A 16,874-nucleotide genomic window follows, 5' to 3' on the forward strand; every position below is an offset into this window, starting at 1 on the left:
TATGGACCGTGCGTGCGGTCGGGGGTTGCGGAGTACAGCCCCCTCCTCGGCTTTGGAATCCTTATCCTCTCCCTCCCCAGTATGGATCTCCTACTGATACCCAGTCAGACTTCGGGAGTGTCCCCTTCCTATTCTGCTCAGCGACGCGGGCTCCCGCAGCTGCAAGTTGCTCTGTAACCCACCCTCCCTCCTTGCAGCGTCTCCGCATCCACCCTTCCATTCATTCTTCCATTCATTCATTCATCCTTTTCTCCTCGTCCCTCCTTCATTCATTCATAGCCCCCTGCCCCGCCCGCCTCAGCGATTTCATTCATTCATTCATTCATTCATTTCCCCGATGCTAGGCTAACGCACGCCCCTCGAGCCGAGCCTCCCAGTGCGCAGGCGCGGGCCGGGAGAAGAAAACATTCTCCAATCACTGGGCAGCCCCCCGCTTCGAGGCACCCGCCCGCTTCCCCATGAATGAACATTGACGTCAATGGGGCGGGGCTAGCCCACGTGACCCTGAGCGCTCCCCTTTATAAGGAGGCAGCGGCGCGGGCGCTGTCCAGCGTGCTGAAGCCGGAGCGAGCGAGTCGCCCAGAGCCGCGCGGACCCAGCTGAGCCCAACCCACTGGACGCCAGAACTCGACCGTCGCTCCTATCCCAGCCACTGCTCGGAGCCGAGGCGGACGCGTCCCGATCTTTCCCTGTCCCCACCCCGCCCCGACCCTCCTCTCCATCTCCCGCATCGTGACACCAGCTGGTAAATACTCCGCTGTCCATCCCTCAAACCCTCGGCAGCCGTGGGCGTGAGGGAGGGTTTCTCTCTCCTCCCGGATGGGGGTGTTAAAAACACAGCGGGAGACCCCGGTAAGGGTCCCCGGTAAATGGGGGAGTCGCCGTTTTTCTCTTGCCTCTGAAGTCGCCCACGCACCATCCGGGGAGTCCTGTGGGGAGGGAGCAGAGATTTTTTCCCCCTTATTTTAGCTGCTTAGTACGTGGGCGCTGGAAGTGAGATGGCTTAGGCAAGGGGGCGAAGAGGCATTGGGGGAGCGAGGGTTGCGGGCGTTTTCCCATTTACACGACTCCAGAGATCGGCACAACATCTTCCTCCTTTGCTCCTAAACATCCCTCTTCTGGGTAAGGTTAGGGGGATGAGGGAAGCCCTGGGTTTCCTGATTAAAGGTGGGGGAAGGGGGTATAGTATCAGAGAGCAGAAAATTCTTACAGAAACCCTCTCTTTCTTTGGCCCCTTCTATTTTTCACAGTCTCCGGCAGTCCTTTGGTCATGAAATCGCTCAGGTTGCCGGCTTCCACTCTCGTCTGCTTCCTTCTACTGATCAAGGGGTTGGGAGCAGCGCCCCCGGGGCACCCCGAGGCGCAGCCACCTCCCCTCAGCTCTGAACATAAAGAGCCGGTAGCCGGGGATGCAGCGCCCGGGCCGAACGATGTTAGCGCCCCAGAGGTCCGAGCCGCTCGAAATTCTGAGCCGCAGGACGAGGGAGAGCTTTTCCAGGGCGTGGATCCCCGGGCGCTGGCCGCGGTGCTGCTGCAGGCACTTGACCGCCCGGCCTCGCCCCCGGCGTCCGGCGGTTCCCAGCAGGGGCCAAAAGAAGAAGCAGCAGAAGCTCTGCTGACCGAGACTGTGCGCAGCCAGACCCACAGCCTGCCGGCGCCGGAGACCCAGGCACCTGCGGCCCCGCCTCGCCCTGAGACTCAGGAGAACGGTCCCGAGGCTGGAGACCCCTCCGAGGAGCTCGAGGCGCTAGCTTCTCTGCTCCAGGAACTGCGAGATTTCAGTCCGAGCAGCGCCAAGCGCCAGCAAGAGACGGCGGCAGCAGAAACGGAAACTCGCACGCACACTCTGACCCGCGTCAACCTGGAGAGCCCCGGGCCAGAGCGCGTGTGGCGCGCTTCCTGGGGAGAGTTCCAGGCGCGCGTCCCGGAGCGCGCGCCCCTGCCACCCCCCGCTCCCCCGCAATTCCAGGCGCGTATGCCCGAGAGCGGGCCCCTTCCTGAAGCCCACCAGTTCGGGGAAGGGGTGTCCTCCCCCAAAACACATCTACGTGAGGCATTGGCACCCCTATCCAAGGCGTACCAAAGCCTGGGCGCCCCTTTCCCTAAGGCGCGCCGTCCGGAGAGCTCACTCCTGGGCAGCTCTGAGGCAGGGGAGCGCCTTCTACAGCAAGGGCTGGCGCAGGTAGAGGCTGGGCGGCGGCAGGCAGAGGCCACACGGCAGGCCGCGGCACAGGAAGAGCGGCTGGCAGACCTCGCCTCGGACCTGCTGCTCCAATATTTGCTGCAGGGCGGGGCTCGGCAGCGCGGCCTTGGGGGTCGGGGGCTGCAGGAGAAGGAGGAGGAGCGAGAGAGCGTGAGGGAGGATGCGGAGGCGGAGCAGGAGAGACGCGGCGGGGCGGAAAGGGTGGGGGAAGAGGATGAGGAGGCGGCGGAGGCGGAGGCAGAGGCGGAGGAGGCGGAGAGGGCGCGGCAGAACTCGCTGCTGTTCGCAGAGGAGGAGGACGGAGAAGCCGGAGCCGAAGACAAGCGCTCCCAGGAGGAGATGCCCGGCCATCGTCGGAAGGAAGCTGAGGGGGCAGAGGAGGGCGGGGAGGAGGACGACGACGACGAAGAGATGGACCCTCAGACAATCGACAGCCTCATTGAGCTGTCCACCAAACTCCACCTGCCAGCGGACGACGTGGTCAGCATCATCGAGGAGGTGGAGGAGAAGCGGAAGCGGAAGAAGAACGCCCCTCCCGAGCCCATGCCGCACCCCCGGGCTGCCCCCGCCCCCACCCACGTCCGTTCCCCGCAGCCCCCGCCTCCCGCCCCCGCCCCCGTTCGAGAGGAGCTGCCCGACTGGAACGAGGTGCTCCCGCCCTGGGATCGCGAGGAGGACGAGTTGTTTCCCCCGGGGCCCTACCACCCTTTCCCCAACTATATCCGGCCGCGGACACTGCAGCCATCCGCTGCCTCGCGCCGCCGCCACTACCACCACGCCCTGCCGCCTTCGCATCACTATCCGGGCCGGGAGGCCCAGGCGCGGCGCGCGCAGGAGGAGGCGGAGGCGGAGGAGCGCCGGATGCAGGAGCAGGAGGAGCTGGAGAATTACATCGAGCACGTGCTGCTCCGGCGCCCGTGACTTGCTCCGGTCCCGCCCCCGCGCGCCGAAGCCGCGCGCGCTGCCACCCGCCTCCGTGTTGCTCCTTTCCCCTTCTAGGTGTTTGCATGCACCCCAGCCCCGCCCCTGGCCGCCGTCCGGCCCCGCCCCTAACCCCGGGTCGCCCCGCCCACGGGATACGCCGGGACCTGTCAGACCGCTTCCCGGATCCGAAGCCCGAACTCCCCAAATTCATTCAAGGGGTCTCCCGGGGCCACCCCAGGCGGTCGGGTGGTTTGTGCGAATTCCCTACCCCACGGGCCTCTGTCCCCACTAGTCCCTCTCGGGACGTCCCTGTCCAAAATCAGAAAAGGCTATTCCAGTTAATTGTGTGAAGAAGTGTCTGTCTCCTGCCCTTTGGGCCTCCCAGGAGCCACGCCACCCTCTCCGGTTCGCTGTGAATTTACCTATTCCTTCCCTTCTCTGTTGTAAATACCCCTCACGGAGGAAATAGTTTTGCTAAGAAATAAAAGTGACTATTTTATTAGGACTTTGTTCTCCGTTATTCACCCGTCCCCTTGGGCCTCGGTGGTCCTTCCCAAGGGGCGGTGAGGGAAGCGCCAGCCACAACACCCAGTTCAAAAGTGAGGGTAGTGGAATCACTTAACAATCATATTCAAGAGTACAATATGGTCCACATCTATTAAGAAAGTCTAAGTTCCCCACTTTGGGGGCGGTGGTGGGGGTTAAAGTCATTGGTTCCCAGGGTGGGGCAGCTCCAGGCCACTTTTTTTTTTTTTTTAAGTTTTTAATGTTTATTCACCCTTGAGAGACAGAGACAGAGCATGAGCTGGGGAGGGGCAGAGAAAGAGGGAGACACAGAATCTGAATCAGGTTCCAGGCTGTGAGCTGTCAGCACAGATCCTGATGCCGGGATCCAACTCAGGGACCATGAGATCATGACCTGAGCTCAAGCCGGACACTTAACAGACTGAGCCACCCAGGCGTCCCAGCTCCTGGCCACTTTGAAGGCTCCTCTGTCCATGATCCTCTGGCCACTTAAGCAGTACTGGTGGCTCCCTATAGTCCCTGTTCCATCTACTCACCTCCCTTAACTGTCCCCTAAATTCCCGAGTCCTACATACTTCACAACAAATTGGGAGGAATGACTTCCAGCTATAGAAACACTTTGCTTTTAGCTACTTCTCAACCCTTTGCAAAGCACACAGGGTTGGATATACTGATGAACTCCTGTTTGCTTTCTCCAGATAAAACTAAACCAGCTGAGGGGCGCCTGGGTGGCTCAGTCGGTTAAGTGTCCGACTCTTGACTTTGACTCAGGTCATGATCTCATGGATGATGAGATAGAGCCCCTAGTCTGGGCTCTGTGCTGACAGCACCTGGCCTGTTTGGGATTCTCTCTCCCCGCCCTCTTCTCTGCCCCTCGCTTCAGGGCTCGCTCACTCTCAAAATAAATTAACTTAAAAACTTAAAAAAACAAAAACAAAAACTAACTAAATCAGCTGAATGAAATCTTGCACAAAGAAACCTCAGAGGTGTAAAATCATGTGCCCAGACATCGCTCCTCCCTGGCTGAAGGCAGCTCCAGAGTGGAGACACCATGTTCAGATGAGAGGCATTGAGCTCACAAACCCATTTGGAATAGGGGTGCCAGATAAAGTACAGGACCCCGGGTTAAAATCTCATTTGGAATAAACAGCGGATGTGTTTGCATAGGACACATATACTATGACTGATAACTCAAACTGAACTGGGTGTCCGCTATTTTTCTTCCCTCTTTCTAGTTCTGTGGAGGTGAAGAGGCAGTGTTCCTGTCCCCTCCTGACTGATCCCAGAAGCTTTTCCTTCCTTCACAGAGAACCTAAGCAGGCAAAGTCCAGAAATGCTTTTCCTTTTATTTCAGAGGAAAGGAAATAAAGTCAGCCACTTCCCACACCCCACCCCTTAGCTCCTGCCTCACCCAGAACACGGAGTGAAGGAGGCACAGTCTCCCATAAAGCCTGCCCTTCCCCCAAAGCTCACTTCCCTCAAAGTGGCAAGGTTAGAAAAAAATTAACCGTGTTGTCCCTTCCCTGGCACTGGATAGAGTCCCCACTGTAGCCAAGGAGGAGTGAGGAGGAGGGCAGATGAGGGGAAAGGACTTCCCTCTCAAATCCACAGAACCCTCCCCTCCACCGCCCCTGCCCCCGGCAGAGAGGCTGCCCTGGCTGGCTACGGGGCAGGGTGGAGGTAGGTTACGGGGCAGGGAGCAGAGAAGAACCCTGAAAACCTTTTCCCTTTAACCTGACATATTTATATATTTACAGTTATAAGGGAGGGGAGCGAGTTTGGGGTAACATTAGTTCTTCAAAGGCAGGGAATGAAAGCCAAATAGCACTCCCATTTTGGTCACATTTGCCTACCTCCTAGCTCCTAAAACCTTCATTGGGGGAAGGGGAAACAGGAGACAGAGGTGGAGGGAGGGAACGTTTGAGGGTCCTGAGCCCACAGCTCACTCCGATAGAAGGTGAGGCAGCAGAAGAGGGGCAGCTGGGTCCCATCAAGAAAAGGAGGCGCTCATGCCCTGCCTCTCCACCAGCTCCCCACATCTCCAGGCATCCCGGGCGGGGGCTATGCCAGACCCATCTCCTCCAGCACACTGCGAGGCGACTCATCCTCCTAAGGCAGAGAGGGACAGAGGGTGACGCAGAGACACCGGGAGAGGCAGAAGATGGTGGGGGCAAGACAACATCATGAGTGGGGGAAGCACAGAGAGACAAGGGGAGGGAGAGAGAAGCCAACATGAGCTCAAGGCTGGAACAACTGGGGACCCTGTGGGAGAGCTTCCTAGTCTCCAGGGGCCACCCCCCAGAGGCAAACTGTGGCAAGGAAGGAGGTTCAGGTTGAGTCCACCACTGCCCAGGAAATCCCCAACCAGAAGCTTGGTGAGCAGGGGGTGGGGTCTCAGTATCTGAGAGGGAAGGGTGTGAAGCTTGGGCAGGGGAGGGGGGGGGGTGCCAGCAGGCTGGGTTCTTTTATTCAGAGTGGGGGCAGGGAGTAATAAGTTGGCATCAGGTCCCTGAGGGAAGGTGAACCAGACTGCAGAGAAATGAGTCATTAGGGTCTGAGAAGAGCACTAGTAACAGGGGTGGTGTGTGCCAGGGTGGGTGGGTGTGTGGGTGTGTGTGTGTGTGTGTGTGTGTGAAGGGAAAGTCGGACCAGTGAGGTGGCAAGTTCGATTCTGCTCCTTCTCCTGCAGAGATGAGCCCCCATCTCTCCCCCTCCTCAGAGCCAGCTCAGGCCAGCTTGCTTGTCATTGCAGATTCCGGTGACTCATCTCCCTGCACCAAGTCTCAGCGGTGGCACAGCAGAGAGGGGGCAGGCAGTGATAGGGTGAGGGCAGGGGCGTCAGAGAGCAGGAGAACCCCCAGTCAGGCATCGCCACCTCAACCCCCGAGTCCCCACCACCCTTCGCTTCTGAGGAGCAGAGGCTTTTGAGAGAGAGAGAGAGAGAGAGAGAGAGGGGGAGTGTATGTGTGCTTTTTAAAAAATGGGGGAAGGAGAAGACATCAAGGGGAGGGAAGAATCATGTGCCCCTTCTCCAATTCCCTAAGCAATCCTAAATGCCTAGAGGAGTATGGGACACGGACATTTAGCTGGAATGCTGGAATGAGACATCTTGGGTCCTGGGAGGAGGGAGAGTGGGCCCTGGCAGGCTGACTGTCACCCGTACCTCCCACCCTGAGCAGTCAGTGCTTGAGGGCCTGCTGGCCAACTGGGCGCTGTGGGGGCGGGACACCACAGGGAGGGAGGCCCCCTTGGCAGCAGGAAGGGGGCAGCCGTGGCTGGCAGGCAAGGTGTCCAGGGCAGGGAGGGCACCCTCCACCATGGTACTCGTCTTCCTCCTCACTGTCCCAGGCCCATACCTCCTGCAGCAGATCTGCCTGCTCGATGGCCTTCAGCACACTCTTCTTGGAGGTGTCCTGGACGTCACCCCCCATCAGAAACTCATCCAAGATGAAGTAGGCCTTCTCAAAGTTGAAGATGATATCCAGCTCGCACACCTGGAAGGGGAGAAGGCAGGGTTGGGTGTCAAGGTGCATTCCCACCCCACCTGTACCCCAGCTGCCCATCTTTTTTTTTTTCTTCTTTAAATGTTTATTTGAGGCAGGGAGAGGCAGAGAGAAGGAGAGACTCTAGAGCAGGCTCCATGCTCAGTGCGGAGCCCCATGTGGGGCTTGATCTCACAACTAAGAGATCATGACCTGAGCTGAAATCAAGAGTCAGGCGTTTAACCAACTTTTCTCATCATGGTTCCACAGTCATCTCTCCCGGACCACATCGCCCATCTCGGGCTCTTGCCCCAGGCTGATGACCTCCCCAACCCCTAGGCCTTAGTGCTCATTCGACTTTTCCTTCTGGACTGTGGTTCCTGCTGCCTTTCCCTCAAAATCTGTGACACTGTTCTCACCAGAGGCCTGGCTATCCTCCCTCCTTAGACACTATGGCGCAGGGAAGGAGGAAATTCTGAATCACAGGTGGAAAGACTTGAGTTCCAAGCAGGGTGCTGGCCCTAGACAGTTGGATGGACATGTCATTTCATTTCTCTGAGCCTCAATTTGCTCATCTGAAAATGGAGACGACAATACCTACTCACAGAATAGAATAAGGAGCAAACAAGAGGGCCTGAAAGTCCTTTGTAAACTGTTAAGTGGGATACAAATTACAGAGTTATTACTATTCACCAACTAAGATCTGAGCTGACTGTCAATGCCCAGGCTATCCCCCAGGTCAGTTAATTCAGAATTGCTAGCCATGGGACCCAGGCATCACTAATAAAAACAACAACAAAACCTCTCCAGGAAATTCCAATGCAAAGTCAATGTCAGGAGCCACTGATAAAATCTGAACTTGGCCTCCATCCTTACAGGAGAGGTCTGAGCTGAGCTCCACTTGATTAAGTGGCAGATTCTGGTCTGCACCCCCTCCCTGGGCCGATTAAGGGATATGGCTAATAGGCTTAAGGCTTAAAAAGGGAAATTAATTACTGTTCTCACTGCTCCAATTTCACCTCGCCCAAATCTCCTAGGCAGAGCCTGGGAGGGTCCCAGGGTTTGGTAGGAAGAGGGAACTGCTGGGTGCGGAAAGGGTGGGTGGGGGCACTTACGCTGCCAAAGTATTTGTCCAGGAGCTCCACGTATCGGTGGATCAGCTCCAGCGTGATGAGCTCATTGTCTTGGCCCTCGATGGCGCAGCAGAAGTAGAGGCTGGCATATCTGTGGACGGAGGCACAGGCAGGGTAGCTGGAGGGCCTGCTGGGCCCAGCTTTCTGCTCTCAAACCTCCCATTTCCCCTCATTCCCAGCTCAGGGTCTGTGTCCCTATTGGACAAAGGCAGCGTGGCCCCAGGGTATGCAAATAGTAAGTCACTAGACCTCCTGGTGGCTCTCACAAACACAGGCGAAGACACGCAGGCACACTCTTTCCCTCTTGCCCTCTGACCTGTTCAGTTTGACTCAGCAAAAACCTGAGCCAACTAATCCACCTGCTCAGAGAAGGAACTGGACAGGGGGTGCGTGTGGTGGGAAAGGTGGTGCAGGATCTAGGATTGCTGAATGAGGCTGCAAGGGACACGTGCAACGGAAAAGAAGAGGGCCTTTGCGACGGAGGTGAAGTAGGGGTCAGGCTTGAGCAATACAAGTGGGGAACAAGAATGCCTTCAAGGGAAGTTTGGAAAGTAAAGGAGGCTGAAATTCATCTCTGCCCTCCAGATGCCCTTAGCTCCCAATCCTCCCTGACCCGAGGGACACCTTATTTCTCAGCCATTTGTACCCACTGCCGGGCCCCAATCAAGCAGGGTCCAGACCCGTCTGAGAGTCGGTGGTGAGTCACCTCTTATAGACGACTTTGAGATCCCTCCACTCCAGGAAGCTGCACATCTTGGGCTTGCGAGCCAGAACGACCTGCATGAGCTCCCGAACCATTTTCTTCCGCTCCTTGTCCGACGTGGCCAGGTACCATTTTTGCAGCCGCAGCTTCCCCTGCCGGCTGAACAGCAGCATGAATCGCATCTACAGGGAGGGGGCAGAGCCGAGGGTCAGAGATTCGGTTCTCAGCAGCACATGCATCCCACACACACATCTAACTCTTTCCTATTCATGGCTCCTGCCTGCTTCGAAAATCAGCCCTTGCTGTCACCCCTCGGTATTCCCACGAGCAGGTGACCTTCCTTCTGGAATATGTCAGAGCTTCTGGGTCTGCTACTTAGGTTCAAATCCTGGCTCTACTAGTTGAGTCATTTGCCTTGGACAATTATTTCACATCTCTGGGCCTCAGTTTCCTGATCTGTGAGACGGATGTGATCAAAGTACCTTCCTGTTCAGAGGGATTAAATGAGTTGATCTATGCAACTGTGCCTGTCACACGGTAAGCACTGAAACACATTAGGTGTCAGGATTTTTATTCCTTCACTTTGTTTCCTATTTCTGTCTTCCAGAGGTCAGTAAAATGCCTAGAAGGGTGACAAGCAGCTCAGAGCCGAAGTCAAAGAGAGGTCTGCTTTCTTCCATGGTCCTTCTATCCACCACTACTCTGAAATGGGGTATTTTGTCTCTGGAGAAGCTACCTCAATTCTCCACCCCATCCTGGCCATACATTCTTGCAGATGTCCCCAGTGCACTGCCTTCAAATGCCAGTCATATGCCCAGGGGCATGGGGGCTCCCAATTTCCACCCTCCTCTCCCCTTAGCCAACCAGGCATCTGACCGTCCTCCCTTGTTTCCATTTTAGGGTGCCTCCTGTTAGGCATGCACACCCCTCCAGACACCAGGTGACAATTTCCCTTTCAGTTCCTCAGTTAGGACACGGCCATCCAGGGTGGTTCCTGAAGCTTTGTGCAACAAAGTACATGCTGAGTAGAGAGGGGAAGCAGAGCCCTCACTACCCTGTGCACCCCCAGCTTCCCAGTTCCAGGGAGTCCAGTCAATACATCCTGGAGTTATCGCCTTGTCCCGGCAGTGCCCCTCTCCCTGGGCATCAGTGGGGCTGGTATCCGTGGGTGTTTGAAACACTAGTTTAGGGTTTTTGGTGGTGGGGAAGGGAAAACGCTGCTGGTGTGGTGGGAAGGCAACAGAGGGGCGCAAGGGAGTCCTACGCGTGTGAGATTGGGGGGCGGGGGAGCGGGAAGCCAGCAGGAAGACGGAAGGCCTGGGCTCCGGAAAGAGACTGGGATGGGAGGCGGAGAGCCAAGAACACGGGAGCCAGGGATCCGAAGCCTGGGTTCTGAAGAGCAAGACCTCGAGCCCACTTGGCTTTCCCACCTCACCCCAGCCTGTAGGCTAGCAGGGAGATAAACCGAGGCAGGACGTCCACTCCTCGGACCCGGAAACGCTCCCCTCCCACACGCGGCTCTCCCCGCTGGCCGCCGCTCCTCTGGGCTGCACGGGAACAGAGGGTCTTGGTGACCCGCCAACCCCGCCGCCTCCCTCCGCCGGTAGGCCCCCGCGCCCCTCTTCCTCGGGCCACTTCCCTGCGGCAGTGGTCGGGACCCCTTGGACTGCCACCCGCGCCGTGCCTCCGGCTCTGGACGGTCCCACCGCCCCCTAGTCACCTCCGTCTCGCCCCACAAATGCGCCCCTCCCCGCCCCTTCTCCCTAAAGCCATTTCCAGCTGCTCTTCCTTCCGAGGCCGGTTCGCCCACTCGCCCAGGTAAGTGGGGCCAGTGAGGACCGGAGGAAGAGAGGGCGGCCCCCACAGAGGGCGGCCCCCAAGGACCCCCGCAGGTGCAACCCACGCCCCTCGGTTCCCCCTCCCCTCCCCTTCCTCTCCACACAGCCTACCATCCTGCAGCCTCCGGCTCGGCGCGTCCCTCTTCGGCCACCGTACGCGCCAGCTCCACTCCCTTTCTTATCCTTTCGCCTCCTTCCCTCCCTCTCTCTTGAAGCCCCGCCCCGTCCCGCCCCGGCTCGGAGGCCCTTCGAGTGGCGTACTGCGCAGGCGCTAGCGCTGCTGGGCGCGCGGGCGGGGCTGGAGGCGGAGAAGCAGAAGCCATGGCAACCAGGTCCCCGACTTCGGCTTGAGTAGCTCTGTCGTCATGGTAACAAGGCTGCCGGGTAGGCTGGTTGGAGGATGGGGGTGGGGGGAGGACAACGAGGTACTCGCGCTTCTGCACCTTGAGGGGGAAAAAGGCGGGAAAGGGGGTGAGAGGTGGAAGGGACGACCGTTGGAGTTTGTGAGGAAGCGGGAAGGGCTAATGGAGGGGCTGGGGCGATGGAGACCGGGCAGGGTGGGAACTGGATTTGGGATAGGAGCGATGACTTGGGAGAGGCTAGACAGAGCGCGGTGATGGGGTTGACATAAGTATGGAGCCCAAAATCGATGTGTACTGAGAACGTGCTAGATGCAGCACTCTCCTAAGTAAGAAATGTACAGGTAATGAGGGAGACGGGAAATACGAGAGAAAAGGAGGGGCTGATATTTAAGCGATGGGAAGAAAAGGGAGAGGGGCATGAATGAAAGCGAGAGGGGAGGAAATGTAGAGGATCTTACAAGGTGGGCATGGGTCGAAACTGAAAAGGGACACCTGTAACCTAGACATAAGTTTAAAAATGAGGAGGCTGTGGATTGGGATACGCGCTTCTCGGCGGCAGATGTGTGTGTGTGTTTCCTCGCGGTCAAGCAAAGGGGTTCGGACGTCAGGAGAAGAGAAAATCTTAAATTTTGTCAAGTGGAAAATGACGTTTTTTATTTTCGGGTAGCCCTTGAAACAATTGTTGGGAAGGCCTCGCCTGTGTCCATTTTATGTTCTTTTCTTACTCTTGGGTGTGGAAGCAATATGCTATTGTTACAAGACAGGGGAGTGTACCTGGCATATAGTGTGGTCTCTGACTCTTATTGGGTGTGCGGCCTCAGGTGAGTCACTTAAGCGGAGTTTCCTCGTTTGGAAACGGAGAATGGCCACACCTGTCTTGCAAAATTGTTTTGAGGATGTGTAAAGAGTATCTGCCTTACTATCAACATCTGTTCATGGGGGTGCTGATCATTTCCTCCCATTTTCAACTTTTATGTTCTACTCTTTTGTCTTCCTCTTTTTCACTCCCCTTTCTCCTCTGGCTTCGGCTTGCCAATGACACACACGTTGGCTGAACTATCTTGGTATCTTTTTTTAGGTCAAGAATAAGATCAATAAAGCAAGCTGTTGGAGGTAGGAAGGGTAAATCATTAGGGAGTGCAAAGAAGGAAAGGGAATGTGTAAGAAGGGCAGAAGCCAAAAGGAATGAAAGAAATGTGCTCCTGGGGGGAAGAGGAGAAGGTTGTAGATAAGGAAGTAATGAGCCTTGAGGCAAAGATGTAAAGCAGAGAGCTGAGCAACAGCCTGTGGAAATTTGGAAGCTCTAGAGATGTGAACTCCTACACTCCTTGGAAAGCTGATACTTTCTAGAATTCCTTGTCGCAATGTGGCATTGCCTCGCGGCAGAAAAGAGAAGATTCATGACAGAATTGATAGAAATATGGGTTTTGCTCATTGTAGAGTCCTAGACTTTAAGTGGTTTACATCACTTTGAAGACAGCAGACTGGATTTCTTCACTGTTAGCAAACGGTGAATGTAGCAAAGCTATGAATTAGCGGACCCAGTGTGGCTTGTGTCTGCAGAAGAGTTCAGATTTGAGGCATAGGCAGCTGGGAGTCATTATGGTTGCCTGAGCTGGTGGCTAACTTGGTGAGGGCATGTTTAAGAAGGTTCATCTATAATCATCTGGGGGACAACTCGAAAGGATGAATGGAAACCCGGAAGATCACTTTGGGAATCCAGGCACAAAGATGAAATGGAGAGTTATAAATTGGAGAGGTTCTTGTAATGGGCCAGTCAACTGATGCTGATAACTCCTCTAAGTAAAGGAGAAGGAGGAAGAGTCAAAGATAGGCCTGGAGGATTAGAGGGGAGGTTCACTTTCACAGGTGCAGATGGTGTTTGTATTGTCACCCTGCATGCCATGCTGACAACTCCCTGAGCCTTCTGTCATCTGGTGGTAGCAGGGTGGGCTGAAGCCTTTTCATCTCTATGAGTTTATGCTCTTGTGATGCCCTGTGCACCCATTTTTTTTTTGCATATTATTTAAGTAGTACATAGTTCCTGGATGATGTTATTTGTAGTTATCTTTATTTCTTCTTCCTCTTCTTTCTCCTCTTCTTCTTCTTCTTTTTCTTTTCTTTTAACTGAGTAGTCGGCACCTTACCATGTGCTGTAATAGTTCAGACAATTAGAATACCTTCTGTGGTAGATGTTTGCCATTCTTTTTCACTTCCCAGGCTCTAACCCCACTTCCTAGGGTTTGGGAATCCCACCTAATGGGTCTAGGGGGAGACAGAACAACCTCCCAGTGAAACATCAGAAGTTTCCTGGGTGTCTGGGTGGCATCTGGGTGGCTCAGTCAAGTGTCCAACTTCAGCTCAGGTCATAATCTCATGGTTCGTGAGTTCAAGCCCCACGTCAGTCTCTGTGCTGACAGCTCAGACCCTGGGGCCTTCTTGGGATTCTGTGTCTCCCTGTCTCTCTCTGTCCCTACCCTGCTTGTACTCTCTCTCTCTCTCAAAATAAATAAATAAACATTAAGAAAAGAGAGAGAGAGAGAGGTTTCCTGACATTCACTTTTGTAGCCTTCTTTGTGCCCACAGCATTGGCATGTCTGCTGCACTCGCTGGTCTGTGCATCTGTTGGGATTTTGATCCAGGAAGGAATGAGGTGATGGAGGGGAAATAAGGCTCTGGCAGAGGGGCAGAGAGTCAAAATCTGGGGTGCCAGTACAGGAGCACCAATGGCAGTATCCTGGGCCGAGTGAAGGTTAGGGCAGGGGCACCAATGTGATTTGGGGCACTGCCTCTAGTGCGAGATCTCCCTCTGGTCCTCTGGCCCTCCTGACAATTCCCTGAGCTCCCCAGTTTCCTGAGGTGCTTCCCTTAGCTAGAGTTGGTTTCTATCCCTGGTAACTAAGAACCTGGTAACTAAGCACGCCGTATTGTCCATTGGCTGGACGTGTGAGTTGTCCTTGTCTCTTCAGCTGGATTGGAAGCTCCTTCAGGGGTGGTATCTTTATTTATTTTAAGAGAGAGAGAGAGAGCGAGCTTGGGCAGGGGAGGGCCAGAGGTGGGTGAAGAGAGAATCCCAAGCAGGCTCCATGCTGTCAGCACACAGCCCGATGGCGGGGTTCAAACCTACAAACCATGAGATCATGACCTGAGGCAAAATCAAGAGTCAGATGCTTAACTGACTGAGCCACCCAGGTGCTCCCTTCAGGGATGGTATCTTATTCACCTTCTGTTTCTTCACAACATCAAACATAGTGCTTGTTGATCACCTTCAATTATGATTGGTATCCATGGTTATCAAGTCTAGATATTTAAGTCTTCTAGTCCAAAATATTCTCAACTTTAATTTTGTATGCAGTGGTAGCATATTCAACATGTATTGTTTCTGCTAGAGGGTGAACTGTCTTCTTTTGCTGTCCCTCCTGTGCCCGGCACAGTGCCTGACACACGGCAGCAGCTACCCATCATTGGTTGAATAAGTGTCTACTAGATCCCTCATTTGAAAATCCCAATGTCATCTCAAAGTTCACTTGCTAAAACCTCACCCTCCCTTGAAACCATCCCATCTTTCGGTTTCCCACCATAGGCAGTATCACTGCCTTTTCCTAGGCTTGCTAACTATAAGCCTGGGACATGAAGGATAACAAGAAGGCCTGGCTTATTCAAGAGACATAGTCCAGACTTGCCTGACCAGATCAGGAGAGGGGGAGAGTTGACTGGCTGGGTTATCAGAGGAGGGAGGCAATGGTCTCAAGGTGACTTGGGACTTCCTCCGCAGGTGTGTCCCTTCAACATGCCTTGATATTATTCTTCCTTTGTCATTTTGTGCACATTGTTTTCTGAAATGCCTTAGCATTCCTGCCCCACAGACCCAAATCCGTCTTCTCTATCTTGTACATTTACAGCAAACACCCCACTCCTAGTGAGCCTCACGCTCTAGTGCAAACTATTGCCATCATGTTGACAATGTTCCTTCGGCCCTTTTTGCAGCGACTCACATAGCATTTCAGCTCTTTGGTGTCTGTCCTCCTTAGGTACTGGAGAGTGAGAAAGACCACTTACACTTTGCAAAAGTGCTTCACAGCACCCCGTAGCAAGTTAGGCTTTTAAATAAACAGTTGTTTGATTGAATGGGGCTCAAACAGATGTGGGCAAAAGCCACAGCTGCTGTGCTTTAAGAAGAGCTTTCTACTGGAGTCAAAGCGACACCTGGTGGCTGGGGAATAAAAGGCCATGTGGCAGCAGGACGCCGGTGTGCAGGCTGAAAGGCAGAGGTGTGAGCGCAGGACCCTCTGGTGACTGGCACGTGAGACCCCTGTTCACAAACGCCACCGGGAGAGGCGGCACAGTGTCCCGAGGAGCGCAGAGGCGCCTGGGGCTGTTGTGGAAGAGCAGTAATCCCAGCGGCCGGCTTCTCAGCCCCTCTCTGCCTTGGTTTCCTCATCTCCACATACGTAGTTTTGCTAGGCTCACCCCGAAACTTCTTTGAGGAACCACCTCAAAGAAAGCGGCCTGGAAAACAGATGGCGTCTCCTTGACAAGCTTCACTCTGATGGAATATTTTTTACCATTGAGGGATTTACAGAATGAGTCATACCCCTTGCCCACACGTGGGCAGATAAATAATCCTACTGCGTGAGGCTTATGAGAAATGTAATGATGGCTGGAAGCAGATCTTGTTGGCTTTTCATTTCTAAAGAAATAGAGGAAGAGAGATTTGGGAGGGTAAGGAGGGGGCCCGGGCGAAGCCAAGCAGGGCTGGGCAGGCTTTCCGCTGTGAGGCTGTGTCGTCATCTCTGTCCTCAAAATATCCAAGAAAAGCAGAGGGCACCGCTAAATGGGGCACTTCCTGGAGCACACTCTCTGCGGGGGTGAGGCCTTGCGATGAACCCTTTTCTTCTGAGACTTCTCAGCATGTATGGATGGTTTCTGAACTGTCCGCTGTCGAATCAGGCTAACTTGTTCTGCTTTTTGAGGCTCTTGAAGTTTCTAAGCAAATCTGTTACAGATGGGTAAACCCTCAACAGCTAGCTCAGTGCCTGGAATTGGTCAGATTTGTGGGGTGTAAGGAGGACACGAGATCTATCTGGGTCCCTGTATCCCTGAATTCTTGGACCATTGCCTTCATGACCCAGCTACCCCTCTGAGCCCAAAGGGAGACCCATGAGAGAGGAAGGGAGTATTCTTGCAGGAAGAGGAGTACTTTAGTGCCAGCTGAAGTTTTGGCTACAAATCTCAGAGATCTCGTGGACTGGGTCAGGTCATGTTTAGTTTGGGTAGCTCTGGTCTGAGCCAGGTAGAAGCAATCCAAGTTGCCTCTGTGGCTCCTTTTCTCTAGTCCAGTGACCATACCTTGGTCCCTCAGGGGCTGCCAGAGAATTGGAAAGGGAAGAGGAAGCACTCACTGAGGTTGAGGCATCTCTCTAAAGCCTGGAGTAGCTTTAGTGGGCTATGCATTCTGCTCTCCTTTCCTCTGGATCTTGCTCTGGTTCCTCCCTTCCTTCCTTCCTCCCTTCCTCCCTCTTTTCCTTCCTTCCTTCCTTCTTTCCTTCTTTCCACTAAATTTAAAATTTTAATTCCAGTATAGTTAATCCATTGGCTTTCTAAGGAGAGAAGAAGACTTTCCTTCCAGGTTTGATTGGGCTTTGGGGCCCCTCTTACTATATTGACCCTCTTGGGGGAAGAGAAAGCCTGAAAGCCTGAAAAA

The 16,874-nt window shown here is 54.6% G+C and overlaps 2 protein-coding genes across 3 annotated transcripts; one reads left to right on the forward strand and one right to left on the reverse strand.

The window, feature by feature from the left end:
- The first annotated feature begins 531 nt into the window (after positions 1–531).
- Positions 532–3,632, forward strand: VGF (VGF nerve growth factor inducible). Of its 2 annotated transcripts, none has more exons than XM_029947811.1 (2): positions 532–745; positions 1,251–3,632. In XM_029947811.1, exon 2 carries the CDS (start codon positions 1,271–1,273, stop codon positions 3,122–3,124), a length of 1,854 nt encoding a protein of 617 aa, XP_029803671.1. In that variant the 5' UTR covers positions 532–745; positions 1,251–1,270; the 3' UTR covers positions 3,125–3,632. The 2 variants fall into 2 exon arrangements, with proteins under 2 accessions (XP_029803671.1, XP_029803673.1); XM_029947813.1 differs by lacking the exon at positions 532–745 and adding an exon at positions 1,028–1,122.
- Positions 3,633–4,978: 1,346 nt separating this feature from the next.
- On the reverse strand, positions 4,979–11,003 carry AP1S1 (adaptor related protein complex 1 subunit sigma 1). Its single transcript, XM_029950103.1, has 5 exons — positions 10,920–11,003; positions 8,974–9,152; positions 8,250–8,358; positions 7,009–7,146; positions 4,979–5,761 (listed from the first exon to the last, which is right to left on the reverse strand). Exons 1-5 carry the CDS (start codon positions 10,920–10,922, stop codon positions 5,714–5,716), a joined length of 477 nt encoding a protein of 158 aa, XP_029805963.1. The 5' UTR covers positions 10,923–11,003; the 3' UTR covers positions 4,979–5,713.
- Positions 11,004–16,874: the final 5,871 nt, after the last annotated feature.

Source organism: Suricata suricatta, chromosome 8 (genome assembly GCF_006229205.1).
Source record: "Suricata suricatta isolate VVHF042 chromosome 8, meerkat_22Aug2017_6uvM2_HiC, whole genome shotgun sequence".
Taxonomy (NCBI): domain Eukaryota; kingdom Metazoa; phylum Chordata; class Mammalia; order Carnivora; family Herpestidae; genus Suricata; species Suricata suricatta.

Excerpts from the sequence above, each read along its gene's own strand:
- AP1S1 (XM_029950103.1), bottom strand. Across the intron at positions 7,147-8,249 it reads TGGACAAATACTTTGGCAGC|GTGTGCGAGCTGGATATCAT; the intron begins GTAAGTGCCCCC and ends CTCCCCTTCCAG. Across the intron at positions 5,762-7,008 it reads AGGCAGATCTGCTGCAGGAG|GAGGATGAGTCGCCTCGCAG; the intron begins GTATGGGCCTGG and ends TCTCTGCCTTAG.
- VGF (XM_029947811.1), top strand. The coding sequence starts at position 1,271 with ATGAAATCGCTCAGGTTGCCGGCTTCCACTCTCGTCTGCTTCCTTCTA.